This window comes from Pogona vitticeps, chromosome 5, assembly GCF_051106095.1.
Source record: "Pogona vitticeps strain Pit_001003342236 chromosome 5, PviZW2.1, whole genome shotgun sequence".
Taxonomy (NCBI): domain Eukaryota; kingdom Metazoa; phylum Chordata; class Lepidosauria; order Squamata; family Agamidae; genus Pogona; species Pogona vitticeps.
The window spans coordinates 42570084-42592950 of record NC_135787.1 but is presented as its reverse complement, the minus strand read 5'-3'; the positions used below and the strand labels follow the sequence as shown (position 1 = coordinate 42592950).

General features: G+C 38.8%; 1 protein-coding gene across 2 annotated transcripts in view; it reads left to right on the top strand.

The window, feature by feature from the left end:
- The first annotated feature begins 3264 nt into the window (after positions 1-3264).
- Positions 3265-22867, top strand: part of TTC29 (tetratricopeptide repeat domain 29) — a 158503-nt gene continuing 138900 nt past the window's right edge. Inside the window, exons 1-4 of one of the 2 annotated variants that reach the window (XM_020782992.3) lie at positions 3265-3464; positions 6611-6652; positions 11977-12071; positions 17169-17252. In XM_020782992.3, coding sequence (XP_020638651.1) covers positions 11983-12071; positions 17169-17252 — 173 coding nt within the window. In that variant the 5' untranslated portion in view covers positions 3265-3464; positions 6611-6652; positions 11977-11982. The remainder of the gene's footprint in view (positions 3465-6610; positions 6653-11976; positions 12072-17168; positions 17253-22867) is intronic. The other variant, XM_020782991.3, reaches the window with a different exon arrangement.

Here is a 22867-nt window from a genome sequence, read left to right as displayed (position 1 = left end):
GAATTAACTTTCCATAACAAGATATTCACTTTCTTAAAATAAAAGCATGAATTTATGTTACAAAGGAAAATAATAGGGGTTTTTGATGAAATAGAAGTTTTATGCATCTAGTGCTCAAAGTTATCAGTTGTAGACAATCCGTTGGCAGTTGTAGACAAAGTTGCAGCAGCTTCAGTGCACACCCGGCAATCTACATCCACTTGAGACCATGCACTGAATTCAAGTTTTGACATCTCCCAACTACTGTGCACTGTTTGCCTGAAAATAAGAGCTAACCTGAAAATAAGCCCTAGTATGATTTTTAGGATGGTTGTAATATAAGCCCTACCCCCAAAATAAACCCTAGTTAAGTGAAACCTCGTCCTCCACCATTGTACAGCAGCCAGAATATGACATGACTGTATTTGAATAAATGTAGATTGTTGTCCATGAAAAAAATAAAACATCCCCTGAAAATAATCCCTAATGCATTTTTGGAGCAAAAATTAATATAAGACCCTGTCTTATTTTCAGGGAAACACGGTAATTCCAAAATGGATCCCTCTCCACATGATCCTAAACATCCCAAGAGCTCCTGGCAAATATGCTTTAGGATTAGATTCACAATGTTTAAAAGGAAGAGTAAGAAATGCAGTAAAAGTTTGGGCTTTTTAGACTATCATGACAAGGAACATGACATTACCTCAGTACACTGGAGCATATTAATGAAAAGCAAGACTTGTAGATTCCTCCACTGATTTCTACACAGAAAGTCTGTTTGATCTTCAGTGGCACTACTGTTGCCATCATGTTCCTCAAACAGAAAGTTAAACAAAGAAACATATGATGCACAGACGTTTCTGAAGAGGGTTCAATAGAAAGTATGCCTATCAACAGAAAGAAGTGACAGATTACTTTAGTAAGTAGGCTGTTGTTTATACAGATGTGAAACAGGCTGTCTTGCTAATCAGTCAAAGGAGAACTAAGAAAATCTGAATGTTTAGTTGAAAAAGAACAATGAAGAATGGTCTGTAGTTTTAAGGGGGGAAATGGCTACACAGAGTGCTGGCTGGATAATTCAGTGGGTTGGAGCACATGGCTGTAGAGTTGGGGGTCAAGATTTTGATTCCCGGTTGTGCTAGCCAGAAGAGAAGCTAGACAGTGCAAGCAAGCTGCATTGGTCCCACAGTATCATCAGAAGGAGGGATTGGTAAATTATTTCTGATTACTTAGAAATAATTTATGCAAAACTGACATCTGAAATAATGATATTCAAAATCCAGTAAGACCGCATTTTATTTTCCCAGGACACTTTGTCAATTGACCTTAAAATAGCCACTATGGAACATACAGGAAATGGAAAAGGCAGATTTATAGGGATAGTTGAGTTACCATTCCTTAAGAAATTGCAATCTATTGTCAGGGTTTTAATCAGGATAACAAGATTCTTAATATATGTAGCTGTATTTAATCATTAGCAAATCATGTATGCTTCTCACAGGTACAAGAGAGCAATCCAGCTCTACATCCTGTGTTTCAGTTTTATTGCTCTCCTATATGAGGACAATTCCCAGTATGGATAAGGGGCTGACTAGGACTCTGGAGAACAGGATCCCGACTTGGCCGTGGAAACTCACTGGGGGAGTAGAACTGATGAAACCACTTTGGAAATATCTTATCTTGAAAACCCTGCTAGGGTTGCTGTCTGACTTGACAGCACAGGACACACACATATGAGGACAGCTTTTGGTACCCATGGAAGATCCCCATGAGTCAGGATGCTGATTTTCCAGGGCCCAACTCACATGGAGAACCCCCACGGATAGTGGAGTCTCCAGACCCATCAACCTCCACAGGTAGGAGAGCGGTGATACTAAAAACAAAAAGGTCAGGGCTAGAGCATTCTCCCTACCTGTGGTAAATATACAGAATTTGCTAAGTGAAATGGATCTGTATGTTTATGGGCTTATAATGAGCCAGACTAGCTGTGTTACGAGCAACAATTTTGCAAATGGTCAATTAATAATGTAATATTTGCAATTAATTTTTCTCTGTTCTCACCTGCCTATAGTTCCACCCGCAACCATGTGTATGCTCTCTCTCTCTCTGTGTGTGTGTGTGTGTGTGTCTGTGTGCGTGTGAAAATTCTCGATATTCACCTTTTTTCCACTGAGTCTTATTAAAAATATTTTAAGGATTTTAATTTTTTTAAATCGGATGGCAGAAAAATGGACAGAAAAATGGAAACAGATGGTTCATCCAATCATTTTATCTTCCAATGATTTACATGTAATGCAATGAATTGTTTGCATGAGGAACTCAACTTGAGCCATACTTACTCATACAAAAGTCCTATTGAGTTCATTGGGATTTATTTTATCATACAGTACATGTTTTTGGACTACCAGTATGAAAGTCACTGATGGGAAGGGAACTCCACTAGGTTCATTCCCTACATACATTGCTCTTCATCTGTCCAGTATTATACAGTTAAATGCTGAAATAATTTGAATTTCACAGGTACAAGAGAACAATCCAGCTCTACCTGCTGTGTCCAACTCTACCTCCTGTGTACAAAAATCCTTTGATTTTCTGTAATTAAGACCAGGTGAATTTAAGGAACTCCAGTGTATTATGGCTAGAGGGCCTTATATACTGTACCACCAGCAACGGGACAGCTGCCTTTGAGCTCTATTGCTTTCTGCAGGACAAAGCTCTGTGTTTGCAAACACCTGCTAGACGGCTGTCTCAGACATAGGGTGGGATGTTCTCTTGCTGCCAGTATTAAGGCAAGCTTCTCCAGTTGGTTTTCATCCAAGGAACAGGGAGGGGAAATGATCTAATCTTTTGCCTCTGACAGGACAATGTTTTGGGATGTCCTGAAAGTGCATACGATTTGGCTGGAAAGACCAACCAGGTCTTGTCCATCAGTTTCATAGGCATCTCGCCCCTTCCTTGTTCCTCTATTGCAAGAAGCACATACTGTACATAAAACAGTGGCGATCACCTATAATCTGGATTATCAATGAGGGCACTTCAGTGTAACTTCTTTACCTAATCTGTTAGGTTCCAACGAGCACACCTAACATCGGGTAAGAATACAAGAAGTTTAACAAAGTAAAAAGATGAACGTTTCTCTGAGTTCCCCAGTAAGAATTGTTTTCTCTGTTGTCTCGTTAACAGTATCCTAGCTTTTCCGGTCTATGGCTTCCCCCACCCCAAACCTGACTTCTCTCTGCTCCAAAGGACCTCAAATCCCCGACCAACCTCAATTCGCCCCCCTCATCCCGAGTTTCCCGCCACACTCTGCATCAACTCGTTGAAATAATCTGTTTTTCCCAACCCGCCAAAGCTCTCCCTCCCCGCCTTCTGTTGAAAGAGGCGCCCGTTGCCAAGCAGCGAAACGCGGCCGCCGTTCCCAGCCGGAGGGACTAAGAGCTGCGCGGGAGCAGGAGGTGAGGCCGGCAAATCTCCTCCGTCTACCGGTGAGTAACTAGAAGCGATCTCGGAGCTGCGACGATCCAGCAACTCTTTGCCGGCGGGATAAGGGCGGTTTTAAACCAGCCGGTGAAGGACTGAGTGAGTGAGATCGCGGGGCTTTGAAAAGTTGCCATTTCACATTTTTCGGGAGGCTGGCTAGAAAGGCAAGTAAAGTAGGGTATAGGCAGGCTGAAGCCCTACGCTGCAGATCCGTGGCACCAACGGAATTTAAACGATGTCAAGCCGAGCTTGCAGAAACCCTTCAGTAACCTTGCAAAAACCCAGAGTCAAGAGAGCCCGGAATTGGATACGACCCTGGTGGTTATCCGCTTCCTTACGCTCAGAACGCGTTCACACGTTCCAGTCTCGCCCCGTCAACCGGCGAGGCAACCCAAATAAGCACGTGGACCCCAGGGCTGAAAGGGAGGGGCCGGCCTGGCGTTCGCTTGCCGCGCATTTTTTTGGGTCAAGCCCCGCCCCCTGGCGCGGCAAGTGAAAGGCGATGACGTCACCTACGCCATGCCCGCTGGTATCTTCATCTCTCGGCGCAGTGGTTGTTTGGCAGATGTCAGTGGTACCTCACTTTAGTAGCGGTTGACACGCTAAAAGGTGTAAACACAACAGGGCAAGTTCACAAATGCGCTGGAAGAAACTTGTGGAGAAAAGAAAGCCAGGAGGGGAGGCCACGGAGTTGCAGTTTGTGTCCCTGACTAGCAAGACCGTCAGATCTTTATAAAGATGCCATGGGTTTTTTTTTTAAATAAATATTTGTATTGTATTTTTTTCTACTTTTCTATCCGTTGCAACCAGAGTGATTTATTAGCGTTTATTATTTTATTTCGTCATTCTTAAAACCATGGTATAAATCACTCAGGATGCCATGGTTTTGACGAAATAAAATATATATTATATATTTATGTTGCAAAGAGATATTTGGATGCTTTGCTGATACAATACTGTGAAGCTGTTTGCTATTTGGATAATTTAAAAAGGGTAGCTAGCCATAGTAGAACTTTGGATACAAAAGCTTCTAGCTTAGTTTTTTTCCAGAGCGTCTTTTGGCTACTCTAAATTGAGATACAGTACTTATTTTCTGAAAATCAGCTTCACATGTACTCAAATGTACTCAAACCTGAGGGGGGGAAGAAATTACACTTAGTATGTAAAGCTTTATTGAAGAATAACAGAAAAATTGTCTGCAGTAAGAGATGCTAGGAATACAGTCCTGTCCATCCTTCCCCAGTCAAGAAAGAGCTTGAAATGTAACTGAAAGCATGGTACAAGGGAATTAAAATTATTGCAGAAAACAAGGAGCTGTTTTTCTGTTTGGTGGCCTGCTTTGAATTTTGGCTTTAAGACATGGATCTTGTCAGTCTTTACAAGAATAACAGGGCTGATAGACACTGTAAAATGGCTTTTTGAGGTAAGAAATCCTCACTGATTTGACCAACTTGGTAAACCTATCCCCAAATCTTGTTTTCAAAACAGAAAAATCAAAACATGGATAATCCTCAGTTACACTGATGTTACTCATATAATAATTTTACAGTTCTAAATGTATTTTCACCATTTTAGAAACTGAAAATCTCTTATGCATGCATATAGGTCCGTAGCTCTTTATTCTGTAAATGTAATCCAAGCTGTTTTACCTATTGATGTTTTGATTCTGTGCATTTCTCAGTAAATACTAAAGCTCTAGTGATTTCCAGAGAATTGTACTTTTCATCCACTCCAGATATTTTCCACCTTCTATCATATACTTACCTACTTGCATGCATTTTGTATGATTGGAATATAATACTAGAAGCTGGATCAGTGGTGTAGTCAATCTCACACAATTTTTGATGGCTTGTTACAAGTTGCTTTGAAAAGCTCTTCAGTCATAGACAGGGCCAAAATAGACAGTTGAATTAGCGAAGGCTTAGGCAATATTTAATATGCATTTGGTGGAGTGTGGAGGGAGGGTGACAAATCAGCGGTATATGTGCAGGATCACAGTGTTAGGATATTTATCTAAGCTAGTTCATGACATTTCTCAGTTTTGTGACCTAGAAATACAGTGGTGCCTTGATTTATGAACTTAATTCGTTCCAGAACTCCGGTCGTAACTTGAAATAGTTGTAAGTCGAAGCACCATTTCCCATAGGAATGCATTGAAATGCAATTAATCCATTCCAGCCGGAAAAAAATCACAAAAAACCCAAAACAAAGCACTGCAAGACCCATCGGAAACACAATTAATCTGTTCCAGCCAAAGGGGAAAAGAAAAAGAAAAGTAAACAAAGTATGCAAGACCCTTTGGAAATGCAAAAAAAGCAAAGCAGAAAGCAAACAAACCACGCAAGACCTTTCGGAAATGCAAAAAAGCAAAATATAAAGCAAACAAACCCTGCAAGACCTTTCGGAAATGGGAAAAGAAAACCCAAAAAACAAACAAACCCTGCAAGACACATTGGAAATGGGGAAAAAGCCCCCCAAAACAAACAAATCGTGCAAGACCCATCACAGCATAGAAACATAATCCCACCACCCAGCCCAAAACCACGCTGCAAAACCCATCCAGAACATTTTTTTAAGTAGAAATCAGCACCTTAATAAGCAGTCCGAAGCCTCCTCCAATCATACACTCTCTAACTAAAGAGCTACAAAGAAGAGCTACAAAGAAGCAGCCTCTTCACCACCAACAGTAATATGAATTCCCTGCCTTTTCCCCCTGCCTTTTTGTTGTAACTCGAAGCTCTGGTCGCAAGTAGAAGCAAAATTTTGTGGCCGGAGCTGGCCATAACTCAAAATGGTCATATGTTGGGACATTCATAAGTCGAGGCACCACTGTAGTAGCCAGGACAATTAGGACACTAGCTCCAGGCTTGATGCAGTGGTTGAAGCTCAAGTGCAGGAATAAAGGTACACTTTGGTGTTGAGGGTAATCCTGTCTTCCAATGCTGGTCCAGTCCTCATTAACAAAGATAATGCAAAGGGTTCAATGTATGACTGCATGGGTCACACACACTTATTTGCTGTATTCCTCATAGGTTATTACACTGTATACCAATTTCTCATATACCATATCTAAGATCAGGATGGACAGTTCTTGTATTACAGAAAAAATGTTTGCCCTGTCTTTAATATATGTTTTGATTTGTTTCTTTAGACATCTTAAAAGAACAAGTAAAGAATCTGACCTCACTAAACTGTAAGTGTTTATTACATCTTAGATTTCAAATAATTCATGTTTTAATTTCTGAAAGCTTTGTGTCTTATCATTTGGAGAGCTGCTTTTGTCCGTCAGTGACAATGGGGTAATGATCACCATATCAGCAGAAAACTCTGTTCTGTCTATGGATACAAAATTTAATCTGCATAGTGGCCTTATATACAGAAATGTCTCAATATGTGTAAATAAATTAAAGGCAGCTGTGTATGGGGATTTTCACCTGTGTTCTTATTTTTGAGCCATTAATTAAAACATTTGCCTAGTATTCTGGATTTTGCATACATGTAACTGCAAGTACAGGTATGGTGATGTAGAAAGGTTTGTTGCTCTCTTGCTCATGTGGTTGCTTGCACGACCTGATCTTTCTACATCACGACAGCCACTTCCATGTTCAATACACACAGAAAATCAAACAGAGTATTGGTCATTGTGTTCTTTTTTACTACTTACCTACCCAGTTCCACTTGTATGGCTGAGGGTCACTGTATGCACCTTGTTGTCACAGTACAGTAGCACCCCTGTATCCATGGGAGATCAGTTCCAAGCCCCTCCCTCCTCCAGACGCCAAAAAGTGCAGATTATAATGAATACTTCTCTGGTTCTCTCTAGTAGCCAGTTCTGGTAATGACATCGTAGAACTATATTTCTCTAGCAAACACTATAGACCATAGCACGATCTCTGGCTCCCTTTAGTGGCCAGTTCTGATAGAAATATATATTTCTATAATTTTTCTTTTAATATTTTTAATATTTTCAGACAGTGGATAAGTGAATCAGCAGATACAGGGGTCCTACTCTATTTACAGTAATGAAATATGCATTCAGCTTAGTTGATGTTGGTTATAAGATATAATGACATAGAGTATCTTGGACGGTATTTTAAGTTGACTGTCAATGTGTGGTCTACAGTTTTCTTCCTCATTGATATACTCTGCTGTTGCAAATATCCTGTCAAACTGACTTCCCCATTGGAGAAGCTTAATTTACATTACCAATTCTTGGCCTTAATTAAAGCCAAGAATCATTACTTAGCAATTTTCACCAGGTCTAGTTAAGAGTTCAAATGCAGTTCAGGCCCAAATTAGTCCATTTAAAACCCAGTCTTATTATACGTTTCTGATCTGAAGTTCATTTTGCTTTTTGGCACTTGTGAACGTTCGGGTTCAGGCTCCAGTTTTTCTTGAAATAAATTGACAGACTTCTTCACTTTAGAAATCGGTGTAACGTTTATTGGATTGTTTAACAAATAACCTGTGTCGACAAAGGTATTCCAACCATTTCCTCCCTCTAACAACTGGTTAGATGGGAGCTTCCACTCTTCAACTTTACTGGACTGGCCGGGACCACTGAGTATTCCAGGGTCCCGGCCAGTCCATTGTAAAGTCCAAGTTCAATAATTGTCCTGTCTCCCCTTCCAGTAAGGAGACTGTGCCTTCATCCTGGTCATCTGTCCAGACCTGGTTTTGTGAGGGGGAATCCTCTGGCCATAGTCTTCCGAGGGGCCCCCTCCTCTGTAGCTCCATCATCCGCCATTCTAATCTTTCTCTCCTGTCCCTCTCCACCTTTTCCTTCTCTTTCCTTAACTTCTTTCTCCACTCCTTTGTCTCTCGCTCTCCCCAATAAGAGGGTTTAGGGGTGCTCTCACTTCTCCTTGCATCTGTCTCCTCCTTTGGGACTCTTAGTTTTTCTGCCTTCCCTGTCCATGGATCTTCCAACCAGAGCCACTCCCAACCACGAGGCAGGTTCCTGTCCCCCCTTTTTATATCTACAAGCCCCGCCTGTACCCGGGGCTGTCATTCCGTTCCCGCTAAAACATTCCCGCCTTCTTAACAGTCATTTCTTTAAACTTTTCTTCTACGATCCCTGGGTCTGTTCTGGATGGTCTTATCTTCCTGGGAGGGGGGATAGGTGATGTTTGCACTTCCTTGTCGGCAGAGGGCAGGAGGGACGGCACTCCCGTGAGAGGAATTTTGCTCTCACCATCAGTCTTACAGCACTGTTTTTCATTTCTGTTAAGATTGTTAAGAATCCAGTGTTAGCTACTCCTCCCAGCTTTATATCTCATCAAATTATGACAGGAAATTGATCAGCATCCTCTCAGCTTCTTCATCCAGGGCATTTTATAAAGACAGTGAACAATGGTGGACTCTAAACAGAACCCTTAGGCACCGTGTTTGTTGTTTCTCTCAAGGTTGGAAGTCCATAGATCAACTACAAATATATCTAATGGTAGCATCCTCTAGCCTGTATTTTACCTTCTGGTGTGAGAAAAACATCATGAGGGAAACTTGTCAAAAGTCTTGTTGAAATAAGCATATGCCATACTGAATTCATTCCTCTGATCTACCAAGCTTACAACTCTGTCAACAGAGAGAAAGAAAGAGAAGGAGAAAAGATTAGTTGAACCTGACTTATTCTTGAGAATGCCAAGCTAGATCTCAGTAATCACCATGGTCTTTTCTATATATTTACAGATAATTTCTCTCTGGCATGTGTGCCAAACTGACTTCTTGATAGTTGCCCTGATACTTCGGCTTCTTTTTCTGAAGACAGGGGCAACATTTGCCCACTTGCAGTCTCCTAAGACTATAGCTGTTCTCTAAGAATTCTCAACTGTTGCAGGTAGAGTCTCTGAGATTACATCTGCAATTTCCTTTAGAAACGTTAGATGCAATTCATCTCTTCCTGAAGACTGAATTCATTTAAAGTAGCTAAAGGTTCCTATACCATATTTTTACTTATCCTGGGCAGCAACTTCTTTGTTGTGTAATTTTTTTTCAATTTTTGCCAGATTGGGCACTGTTTTTCTTTAGAGAGGAGACAGTTAATGCAAGAGTCAAACAGTACCATCTGTTCTAGCACCCCTTAGCCCAATCTTATTCTGTGCTTTGGTCCTCTTCATCTTCCCTCTACAAATATTGGCAACTTCTTTGTACTCTTTGCCTCTCCTTTCATTATCTCAGCTCCTCAGAAATCTCTGTATGCCTCCACCTGCCTCCCACTAGTTTTTCTTCCTGGAATTGTTATTGATTGGACTTTTGGCACCTTCTCTCTAATAAATCTTCCATCCACCTGCATCTCTTTTTCTGTTTGAATATTTCTGACTGTGGGATCTCTCCCAAATTTTTAAGTTTGTTGAAATTACGCTTTAGAACAGTTGTTCCCAACCTTGGGTAACCCAGATGTTCTTGGACTGCAGGTCCAAGAAATTCTGACCAGCACTGCTGGTGGTGAAGTCTTCTGGGAACTGCAGTCCAAGGACATTTGGATTACCCAAGGTTGGGAACCAGTGCCTTAGAGCAATACAGCTGTCACATTCCAAGTATCAGATCCATGGAAATTATGGGAGAAAGTATCTTTTCCAGATATTTTTGGAGCATAATGTTGCTGAGGAGCTTACTAAAAGCCCTAATAACAACCCTTTTAGTCACTGTTACTAGGCAGGTTTAGTGAAAAAGAGAGCATCAGGAGATACAAAAAGGGTTAGTGCTGGGCGCAGTGTTGATCTTATTAAGTTATGAACCCAAACCCCAGGTATACTTGCCTTATAATTCATTCAGAGATTCCATATGGATACATTTTGTAATCCAGATTCCCTAGTTACAAAGAAGGGCATCATTAGTCTTGATGTAATTCAGCATAATATCTTTTGTTATGTATCAACCATTGACATTACCATTCACCAGCTCTTCTGTACTTTTAAAGCAAAATAAATTTCCTTGCAGTATCTCAAACAATTAGAGAACCTTTCCTCTATTTTCGCAATGCCATATTTCTGCTTCTATTAAAAGTTTGTGCCTTGAGGCCTGCCAGCAGGGCTTACAATACCTACATTAAACCAAATTTAAGAGTAAGGGTGCTCCTGCTGCTAACATTCTCAGATCACAGGCGTGCAAAATGAAGGAACTGGCAGCTGTAACTTTAATAGTGGAAAGTATAAGATGAATACTGCTCTATATGACAAAAAAGTCCCATTAGCATTTATGAACTTCAAAATGACAAGCTAGACTTAAGACTTTTTTTGTTCTGTTTAAAAGAAATAAGGCTTATACTCAAATAAGACTAATCACAGTATTGCTATCATATTGCGGCATATTAGTTGTTGGTATAATTTAGACTTATAATAATATGTAGATTGTTTTATTATATCCTTTGTGCCTTTTCTAGTATTTGCTAATATAAATATTAGGTCAGTTTCTTATTAAAATACATGGGAATAGAAGTTGCAGACCCAATGTTCCATTTGCGCTGATTTTCGCTTATCGGAAACACAGTGAAAATTCAAAATCAGCATTAAATATTGGCAAATACTGATAAGACAGGAATAATTTGTTGTCTTTAGCTATTTATAATAGTTATGAGAACCGTTATTACATGCATTTGCTATGTATATACTTACTCTGTTCAATATATCTGGTACTGTATTACTATCACAGTACTTTGGCTACATGATTTAATAAATTGACCTCCCTCCTGCTTCTTTATAAAACCTGTTTTCTTTCATGTCTGTTATTATGTCATTGTAATTCTGTTATTTCCGAGAGCAGCAAATGTGTCCGATATTAATTAATCTGCAAATATTTCAAATGTTCCTGAAATTGCTGCTAAAAATAGGTAAATAATGGCTAAAGCCTGTGGGTGTAAATAGTTATGGTAACAGGAGCCAACAATGGTACTCTTCAATTTAATTTAATTCAAAGTGTCCTATTCCCCCCTTCAGGTTCCAAAGCTCGCTAAGGATCCCTTTTGACCTCAGGATGGTGGGGGCAGGCTAGCAGCAGTCCCAATCCTGCCAGTGACAATCTAGCAGCAGTGTTTATCTATTAAAGGCTCTCCACCATCCTGAGGCTCCCCAAAGCTTTCTGGGTTCAAGAGGGATCTCTAGAGAGCCTTGGAACCTGAAGGAGTGAAATAGAAAGCTTTAAATTCAATATTAAATTGAAGAGTAGGTTTGCAAGCTGATGACATTGCCATCCATGTATTTACGCAAGAGGATTTCAGCTACTACGTCCTCTTCTGTGCTTTCAGTCTTTCTGGATATTCATTAGCAGTTACAACGTGCCTTTAATTTTGAACTAAAATATCAGTGTTCCTTCTCCTATGTATTCAAGTGCAAGTTGATCTCAAATTGCATGTGCTATGTTGATTTTTCATTTGCAAAAATGTATGTCTGAGTTAATTTTATGACTGAAGGTCTGCTAATATTTTGATGCTGTTGAGTCTTTGACTCCTATAGAGACTCCTATAAGAAAAGTGAAGACTATTTGACATAAATTGCTTGCAATATTCTGTATTTTTTTTAGTTTAAAATGAGTATATTTCCTCCTGTGCCAGTGCATAGTCCCAAAGCACATCCAAGTATGGAAGAGATGAAATGCCCTTCACCAAACCTTGCAAGGTATGTTTATTGTACTTATTTTCTTTCTCTTCATTCATATATTTGCCTGTGGCTCTTGAAGTACTTTCAGTACTATACTAGAGGGAAAATATGCTGGAGTAGCTAAGTCACAAGAAGACTAGAATTCTGTATCCATTTGCCTGACAATAAGCCTCCTTCAACTCAGCGGAAGTTGATTTTGAACAAATCTCTTTAGGATTATGTTGCAAGAGCCAGATCTGCAGTATTTGGGATTTAAAAATTCAAAATACAGAATATTTTATGAAACTTAAGAGAAGGCATTCCCAATATTCTCAAAATTCAGAATGGAAATTGATTTGTTAAATGCATAGTTCAACGTTAATAATAATCTCATACATCAAGATTTAGAGGTTCAGTTTCCATTTCCTGTTTGTTAAGATGGTTCTTTTTGGGGAGAGATATTTATATGATAACCCTTATTTCCAGTGCCTGTGGATTGAACTAATCGTGAACCAAATTCAATTGTTGGTGTCTGCTAGAGTAATTTTAGGTGGAGCAATTTATAAGGACATTTTCCAAAAAGATAGGTGGGATGCTCTCAAAGCTTTAGAAGCGGCTCCTGGTTTCATGGGCTGTAGTAACTACAAACTACACAGTGGGGAAATGCGCTTTGATCCAGTTTTTCAAATTAAGTCCCTGCTGGTTTCCGCAGGAGGAATTGGTGTAGCCATCGAGATGAATACAAATAGTTATTGTGTTTCAGGAGTCAACAGGAGCAGAGGCAAATAAAGCTGTGAACTTGTTAGTATGGAATTCCAACGGATCAATCTTTGATCTGACAAGGTGCCATTTGGCAGTTTCCACTAGCGCTACCTCTTCCCTTTGCCTCTTTTTTTAAAAAAATTCCAAAATAATAGCGCTAATCTGTTGCAGCACTGATTTTGAAAAGCCTATACTTTTTTTAAAAATGGAAACAACAGGTGCTCAGTTGAGGGGAACTGACTTCCTGTGAGTCCCCCTTTACATCAGACTAGGCAATCACACAAGGTAGAAAGCAGAGAAAATCTGCACCAGCAAATCAAATCAAAATTAAGCCATTCTGTCAGCTGGCAGTGGGGGGAGATTCCCTATGGAAAACAGATGATTCCCCACCAAGCTTCCACACACTGAGTTTTATGTCATGAAGTTATCAGTTTTAAATTAAATTCTATCTGTGCCTAATCTGATGTAAATTGTGGGGTCAGTAGCCAATACAGTATAGTCGCCCACTCACTTAATTTAGGACAGAATGGAATGTAAAATAAATTCAGATGATTTTGAATCTGTGCTCTATTGTCATGCATAGTCCTGGTATGCTCACACAAAAAGCATCAACACATTACTTTTGAATGAAGACTGGTTTATCAGAGGTGGTAGGACATGATTACTCAGTCTCAGATATCTCATCATGAATTCATTTCTGTTTTATTCCTTTCTAATTTGACAATTGTGCCAACATTCCTGATTCAAAGTCTTCTTCCTGCAGAATGTTGGGCCAGTTAGTTGCTTTATTTAATAAAACAATATTAGTGTATGATGTTCCACAATTTCTTCAGCTTGTAAAACTGTGTTCTTGTCAGCAATATTTGAGAGAACTTTATGGAAGTAAGGCAACAAAGGGCATAAAAGTGACTTGTAAGTACCTTTTAGTGCTATCCATTGTGACTGTATTTCATATGTCCATTGTCATTCAAGAGCACATGGTAGTGTTTCAGAAACCCCTGCAAGAATCTTTTTGAAGATATGGAAAGCATTAGCACAAGTCCTCTAGCATGTGTCTGTTGGAAAGTGGAGTAAACAGCGGCTCCCACTTATTATGGTCTTCCAAGTTATAGTACAGGGACAGGAAAACAGTTGCTCTTCCCAGAAAAAAAATTCAGCATGGGCTGCAACAGCATTAACCCTTCCAAGATTTACTGAACAGGCACCCGATGGAAAATACACATGAAGTTCATTTCGAGGTCTAATGCAGGCTTGAACACCTTCTATCATCTGTGACACATTATAGAGTCCTTATCAAATCTTTGACCTCTGTGTCACCCAGGAGAATACTAAGACTCTTCAAGCTGCCAATTCGCATTTCAATTGTCAGCTATTTTATTTCTAAATTAATACACTCAAAAAACTATTTAATGCTAAAGGTACCACTGTCCTTGTTGTAAACTCCAGATCATAATATACATTCCTGTTGGGCATGGTTTGGAGTCATCAGGAACAGTAGTATCTCATATAATAGAATAATTAAGGGCCTTTTCTGTCAGATAAAGGATGGACCTCTGCATACTCTTTTACCACATAATTAGGTAAACTTTCTTATAATGAGCCTCTCCATTTACCGTTCTGCTTTCTATTTGCTTCTGTTCAACCTTAATCCAATGGTCACAAGTGATGCTGTCATAATGAGCTACAATCACAAGAGTTCCAAGAAAGCTGTCATTATACAAGTCACATATCAGATCTTTATCTCTTTGGAATGACAAATCTCTTAAAGAAAGGGGAAAGGTAACATCAAACAATCTTTCCAGTGTTCTTTCCCATCATGTAACTTTTGTTAAGACTTGTTTTTGAAGATCACTGTCCATTCAATTTCCATTGACAGCTACTGCTGCAGTTGCTTTCACAGGCAGAAGCAAGTTTCATGTTTTATGTGACTTTTCACATTCAGGAACTTTACTATATAGTTTATGCCTTTTTGTCATAGGTAAAGGTTCCCCTTGACATTTAGTCTAGTTGTGTCCAACTCTAGGGCGCGGTGCTCATCCCTGTCTCCAAGCCGTAGAGTCAGCATTTGTCCGTAGAGTTTCTGTGGTCACGTGGCCAGCGTAACTAGACATGGGATGCTGTTACCTTCCCACTGAGGTGGTACCTATTTATCTACTCGCATTTAGAAGCTTCCGAACTGCTAGGTTGGCAGGAGCTGTGACAAGCGACAGGAGCTCACTCCGTCATGTGGATTTGATCTTACGACTGCTGGTCTTCTGACCTTGCAGCACATAGACATCTGCAATTTAACCCGCAGCGCCACCACGTCCCTTAAATAAACCATAGTGCTCAATAAAGCAAAGCAAACTGTATATACCACCCCATAGTGCTTAAAACACTTTCTGTGTCATTTACAATTGAATTATGTAGGCTACACATTCCCCCAACCCCAGCGAGCTGGGCACTCTGTTTATCAACTTTGGAAGGATGGAAGGCTGAATCAGCCTTGAGCCCATCAAAATTGACCTTGGGTCATAAGTAGAGTTTTAACTGCAGTACTACAGTTTAACCACTGCACCATGAGAATTCTACTAATAAACCTCTGAAGTGCTTTATTCTTTGTATTTCTGTACAGCTGATTACATAGGAATATGCTTGGAAATGGCTACTATCCATTGTATCTTTAAAATAATCATTGTGCTAAGACATACCCTGTTTCCCCGAAAATAAGACCTAACCTGAAAATAAGCCCCAGTTAAGTGAAACCCCCACCCTCCACCATTGTGCAGCAACCAGAAGATGACATGACTGTATTTGAATAGATTGTTGTACATGTAAAAAAATTAATCTCCTGAAAATATGCTCTAATGTGTTTTTTGGAGCAAAAATTAATATAAGACCCTGTCTTATTTTCGGGGAAACACAGTAAGTACCCATCACCACCCACTCAGCATGACAAGGTAGAAACAATGTTTTATTCTTCAAGAATACATTAAATGGTATTTTTTTAAATTAAGTTCAATATAAAACAGTTTATATAAAGTGAAATAAATTGGACAGACTTCATTCATTCTCAACATTTTGTTAACTTGGCTATAATCACACCTGACAGTCCAAATCATGGACTAAAACTAGAGATGGGCATGAACTGCTGGCTTGGTGATTTGGTGCCATTTGTTTCCTAGTCAAAAAGCTGATCTGCCTGTTCATTAACCAACCCCCTCTAGTGGATTCCCACTTGGCAGGAGTGCCAGGAGGAGGCAGGGCAGGATGCTGTTCACCAAGTGGGTACCTGCTCAAGGGGATGAGGCACCGAACCACAGATCAACTGTTTGGCCAAGAAATGAACAGCACCAAACCACTGAACCAGCAGTTCATGCCCATTTCTAATTGCAATACAGGGGCAGCCTGCAGTGGGAAGCAAAGCACTGCCACCACTGATGAGCCATTCCCCCATTGCCATCCCCTGCACTGAATGATTTTTTAAAATCCCAGACACTTTTTCAGCATGCGCCATAACAAAAGAAGAAAAAGAGTGTTACCAGCTCCTTTTCTTGAATGCCAGTTTCAAACAGAGGACGTTGGAAACAAAGGGTGATAGGAAGGGGGTGAGAGACCTCAGGGTCTCTCACCCTTGTCGTCATGCCTTGGTTCATGCAGTCTCCACTTGGAACTGGAATTTAAGAGAAGAGGCTGGGGCTGCAGAGAGACAGCTTCACAATTGGGGGAATTCAGCTCCCTTCGTTTATTTATCTCAAGGCAGAGCATATGGGGATGGGAGCATGTGTTCTGAGTACATTTACCTAGTCCGTATAATATGATATACCTCCAAGGAGGTAGTCAGTGGTATGACATGTATTTAAAAGGCCGAATGTGGTGTGTGTGGAAAATTCTACCTTCTCTAACAAACTATTGTCTTCCCTAGTTAGCAAGGCTTACGAAGTGGAGGTTCCTTCACAATATACAGTAGTCTGTATCTGCACCCCATACAATTGCTGTGTCAAAGTATGCATTGATATCATGTTTTGAAAAATGCAAACAATGCACAGTTGGGATTATTATATTTGGAAGAGAGAAAACATACATTTCTTCATCACCTTGTGCAGGACATGGGTTGCCTCAAAAGGTTACATATGCGTTGAATGCAAAATACATAAGCAGCAGGAAGTTTCAGCTATAGCTATGTGTACTTTCTGCAAAAAAGAGGCTAGCAATAGATGAAAGAGTTAAAATTATACTTGTACATGTTTATAGTATGTGTTTGATAAAGTACTTTGTCAATATTTTAACATATATCTGTCTTTGCTTGGCAAATGTTAATACATAATATATGTAGCAGATTTTGACGTTAAGTCACCTCTCAGAGTTCTTTAATTTTTTTTAATTTAAATTTAGGATGCATTTGATCAAAGGCAAAGATGCCATAGATCGTTATTTGGCCACGCATATCAAAGGACTGTCAAAGCAAGAGGCTGCTGCGTAAGTAAAGTCTTTCTGAAGCATTTTTATACAGCAAGTTTATTGTTTTCTTTGTTGAAATCTGAAATCTGAAGTTCCTCAGGCAATTTTCTGACGAACATGGCATTTAAAAATTGAAACTGATATTAAATAATTATGTTTCACTGCTACTTATCTTGCATATATCAAAGCATATAGTTCAGTGCCTGTGTTAATTCACTGTTTCACCAAAGTATTAGCACATTTGCAGCATTTAATTGTTTGTCAGTAATTAAAACTATCTATTTTTCTTCCTTATTTTTTTTTAAAGCCTCTCACTTAAGGCTGAAATTTTACTTTCAAAAATACTATTGTGGTTTGTAGTACTGATTTTTCAGTGTGCTCACATTATTTGAAAGCCACTATCCAAAAACAGCCTAAGGGAGGTGTTCTATTTCACATAACATTTACAAACAAAACAAGAAAAGCCACCATTTCATATAATATTTTATAAGGTGTGTATGCATAGAATTTTGGTACTAGTCTCTGTCACAGCTTCTACCCTTTTTTTGCCTCCCTGAAATCAGTGTAATGATTCTAATATCTAAGTGGGAACTGTTGTTTTCGCAATCATCATCTTTATAATTTGGAAAAATAAAGTGAGAAAGAATGCAGTTGTGTGCATTTCCCAGAGCAAGTCCTAGTGCATTCAACAAAGCTTACTGCTGAGGAGATATTTATAGGGATTGTATGGTAAATTTTATTGAAGTGCAGGAGCAAGTTCTGGAACTCACAGTTACATTCCTCTTGTCCCTTTTTCATTATTGTAAAATTGTGGCAACTTCAGAAACTTGATATGGGATCCAGTGCTGGACAGTTTAAGCACTGCTTACAAATGTTTTTTGAAAAATTGCATTGGGGACCACTCTTTGAAAAACAGAAGTTAATATTCTCAAAATAACATCGTGCTGTCATACTATGTTGGATCAAAATAAAAATTATAAAAGATTTCTATTAATTCTTTTAATGTTATTTAAAAGAACCAAGCTGTGGCTTTGTTCTTTTAGTTGAAACAAATGTGTTACTCTTTCCTGTGGGACTTTTATTTAGGTCTGATTGGAGGTCTTTTACTAAGCCCCTGTTTGCAATGGGTACTACGAATGTAAAGAGTGTGTGTGTGTGTGTGTGTGTGTGTATGTATATATGTATAGTGTTTTATATATAACTATTTATATAATATTATATAGTTATATAGTTATCGTTAATAAACTGTGATGTAACTTAAGGGATTCTATATTATGTGGATTGTGTCCATGAGATATTATACAGTGGTGCCTCGCATAACGTTTGCTTCGTTTAACGTTTTTTTCGCTTAACGTTTATTTTTTCAGAGTCAGATTGTGCTTCGTATAACGTTTTTCCCTATGGGCGATTTTCGCATAGCGTTTTTGGGACCATGCTTCGCTTAACGTTTTTTGTTTTAGGTCCCCTGCTTCACTTAACGATGTTTTTTTTTTCAATTACAAAAGTGTCTTAGAAGGGTCAAAAACGGTTCTAAATGCTTGGATTCGTTAGAGGACCCCTTAAGACATGTGCAAACCTGATTTGGCTTTGATCTGACTTTTCGTTAATTTTTTGTGAATTTTTGTTTTTTGGCCCATAGGAACCAATGGACCTGTCAAAATCTGACAGCTCCATGCTTTCCTATGGGGGAGAAAACAATTTACAAAAAATTAACGAAAGTTCAGATCAAAGCCAAATCAGGTTTGCACACAACTTAGGGGGTCCTCTAACGAACCCAAGAATTTAGAACAGTTGCTGAGTCTTCATTAATTTTTTGTGAATTTTTTCTTCCCCCATAGGAAATAATGGAGCTGTCAGATTTTGACAGCTGTCAAAAGTTGGGGAAAAAAAATTCACCATTAATTAACGAAAAGTCAGATCAAAGCCAAATTAACTTTTGCATCCGTTTTAGAGGGTGCAGAAGCTAATCCAAGCATTTAAAACGATTTTTGACCCTTTTATGACACACTTAATTTTGCAAAAATTGACTTCGCAAAGCCATTGAAACATATTGAGTCAGCTACAATACATTCCAATGGAGGATACATTGTATCATTTAACGATGTTTCCTATGGGTTTTTTCGCTTAAGGACGGCAATCCGTGCCTATTGGAACGGATTAACCGGTTTCCAATGCATCTCTATGGGAAATGGTGTTTCGCATAAAGTTTTTTTCGCATAAGGTTTTTTTTTTTGAACCAATTAAAAACGTTATGCGAGGCACCACTGTATATAATTTTGGGAAAATATAATGGAGAACTATGTGCTGATGTTGGAATAGCCTTTCTAGAAGGGACTGCATTGTCCCTTTGCATTGTGTTAAACGACTGCATTGTGTTAAATGAATGATAGCAATGTATATGGTTACAAAGAAGCAAGGTCCATTGCATCAATGAATTTACTGCCAGATAAGCATATGGAGTCAGGGGTTGGGAGATGGCTTCCCCACTGTGTTTCTATACAAGTTCCAGGGTACCTCAGACATGAATGGTAAACCACTTCTGAGTACTCTATAAAAGTTAAGAATGGGTTACAATACATCAGAAGAAACTTGATGGCACATAACAGTAATAGGTATGTACGATATTATAGCTTCCTATTGTAGTGATGTTATGTTCTGAAATAAAACCTGTTTGAAAATGAATAATTAAATTCAGAAGTTTTCAGAATTTTTCCCATTTTTTTATGCAATGGGATACCAGTCTATTAATTTTCTTTTCCATAAACCAACCACCTGTGGGATAAGAGGGGAAACTACACTTGGGTTAGCAAGGGGATTCTTAATCCTTAAGATTAGAAGCAATGGCTGTATAGTACTTAAGACTTCAACCTATGTTGAGAATTTTCTGAATTTGCCAAACAAAACTCTTGCCAAGAAATGAAGGAGACTGTGTGTATGTAGAAGTAGCTCTGTTAATCTGCGTAGGCATATTCAGCAAAAGTAAAAGAAAAAGAAGTGTACTTAAGGACTGGTATTTCAGGGTGAACTTTCATGGCTACATGCACTTCTGATATCTTAAGACATGGGTAAGTCCATGAAAGCTCACACTGAAAGCTAATTGTTTGTTGTTGTTGTTGTTTTAGTTTTTTGGTTTGATTTTGATTCTGTTTGTTTGTCTGTGTGCGTCTGTGTGCGTCCGTGTGCGTGTGTGTGTGTGTGTGTGTGTGTGTGTGTGTGTGTGTGTGTGTGTGTGTGTGTGTGTGTGTGTGTGTGTGTGTGTGTAGAGGCATTTAAAAGGGTTAGTTGATCCATGCCTTTTATGTATGGAGTGTGCGTATTGTGCACATATTGTCTACTTCCTACACAAGCAAACTTGAGACTTGCCTCTTTATTGAAGCGTTTACCATGCAATTGTATGTAGTTAGATCAATAATTCAGTCTCATTTAATTTAATGGGAATTACTCCTCACCCCGAAGAAGAATACCCAGTGTGGTTAGAGATAAACTATGTCTCTGGAGATCTGGGTTCAAATTCCTGCTTAGCCATGGAAACTCTACAGGGGTGGCACTGATAAAACCATTTTTAAGCATGGAACAACCCCTGTTCGGGTTTCTCAGTTGATTCTGACCTCATGGCACATTATACATAACACCTTTCCTATCTATAGAAAGCATTGCGAAATTCCTCAGAATTCCCTTACCCCCTCGAACCAATTCATTCCTGCCTCTTTTCCACACCTTCCATTTCTTTCCATTTAGTAGTGGTGCAGCGTTATGTCTGCAGTCCAAAATATATTTACTAAGGAGTAAGCCCTATAGAAAATGATTGTCTGGTGTCCTTGCTTAGTGTAGGGTAGGGCAGTCCTAGTGAATCAGTGGAAGGTATGGAATTGATTCACCAAATCCCCACTCATTCAGTGGGCCTACTCTAGCTGCCTCTTATTATGCTTAGCAACATAATTTCAATGTGGTTTATAATAAAAGCAAGCATGACTTTTTAAAAATATTGTAGCATGGAAGGATCTTGTTCAGTGTGGCAGCCAGCTTGTCATTCCAGGATTAGTCACTCATGTTTTCCTTCCCCCTTTAACATTCTTGCCTCCCACTGAGGAATCAGTACTCTGTGTCCGTTCAACATCCTCCAGTAGATGAATTTGGAGTTATCCTTTAGTCCCCCCCCCCAAGATTTTGTGCTGCAAACATTCTACCAATCTTGCTCATGTACCTGAATGATATCATTTGGGTAGATAAAGATCCACAGGAGTAATGGGTTTCTTTTCAGTTTATTTATTATGTGCCATCAAGTTGCATCCAACTTACAGTCACCCTCTTAGGGTTTTCAATTCATGTGAGGTTTTTAAGGAGTGAATTTAGCTGTGCCACCACCCAGTGACTTTCTATGGCTGCGCAAGGATTTGAATCCAAGTCATTTGAGTCCCACTCGGACACCCTATTTACTGCAATGCACTAGCAGCTCCTGCAGCACAATTTGCATCTCTTAATCTATAAGGTATTGCCTTTCCTAACAGAAGACATACACAATTAAACTTCCTGCTAATGTTATGTTATCCAGGAGAAAAGTTACACAAGTTGTAGACTGTACTGTAAGACAGTTTGATTTTTCTTTCCTAATGCTTCTACAGCTTTAATATTATTTAAATATGTATTCTTTTTCCGTTTTAATAATTCCTAATCATCTTGCTTGTTGTAACCAAAATTCTGTGTTTTTATGAAGCAACATAGTCTCCCAGTGATAAATTCTCCTCGAAAGAGAACAGGAGGAGACAGTGTCTCTTTATTCAAATTAGTGTGCTCTCTGTACTTCGGCCTAGTCTGATATGCATATCAGTGTAATTAAAGAAAGACAAAAAATATGAGTGTATGGGAGCCAAATAGTTTACCATCTGTAAAAACTATTCTGCACATTTGTTTAACATGGAAGACTTTCTCGAAAAGGTTAAAAAGTTCTAATCAACTTCTGTACATTATGTAGAAGTTCCATTTTCTAAACTCTGCAAAAGAAAGTTTCATATTTAATGGGAAATCATGAATAATTCCATTTATTATCTACTTCCTCCTTTCAAAGACATGATCTGGATAAAAGGCGGGGTGAATAATTTCAAAAAATACAATACATTTTTAATGGGAAGGTGCAAACTACAGATTCTCATGACTATTAGCAAGTATAGAGGAAACAGAATTTTACTTGCAAAAACTCATCACATTCTTGCAAAGAAAAAATACAAAACATACTTTCATAAAGAAGAACACTGAACTGAAGTTTTACTTTTCTACATAACTTGTTGTTTTTGCTAAGTTTAGTCCTATGGTTTTCTAAATCTTTGATTCTCAATAGTTCAGTAGTACTTGGTAGGGAATGTAGGATGCCAGTGGTTCTTTGAGATGTACAGAGAATTAAAATTGAAATATTCAGTGCTTAAAATAATATAAAATTAAAGTAGGTGTTTGATTGCCCTAGAATTTTAAGAATGGATCTTCTGGACTATACACTGATTATTCTGTTCTTAAACATTACTCTGAACCTTTTTGAGCTGTTTTTTTCTGCTACAAATATCTGTTGAGAGTGGAGAAGAAAACATAGAATTAGAATTTATTTTATTATCATTGTACTTCCATACAACAAAATTAAATGC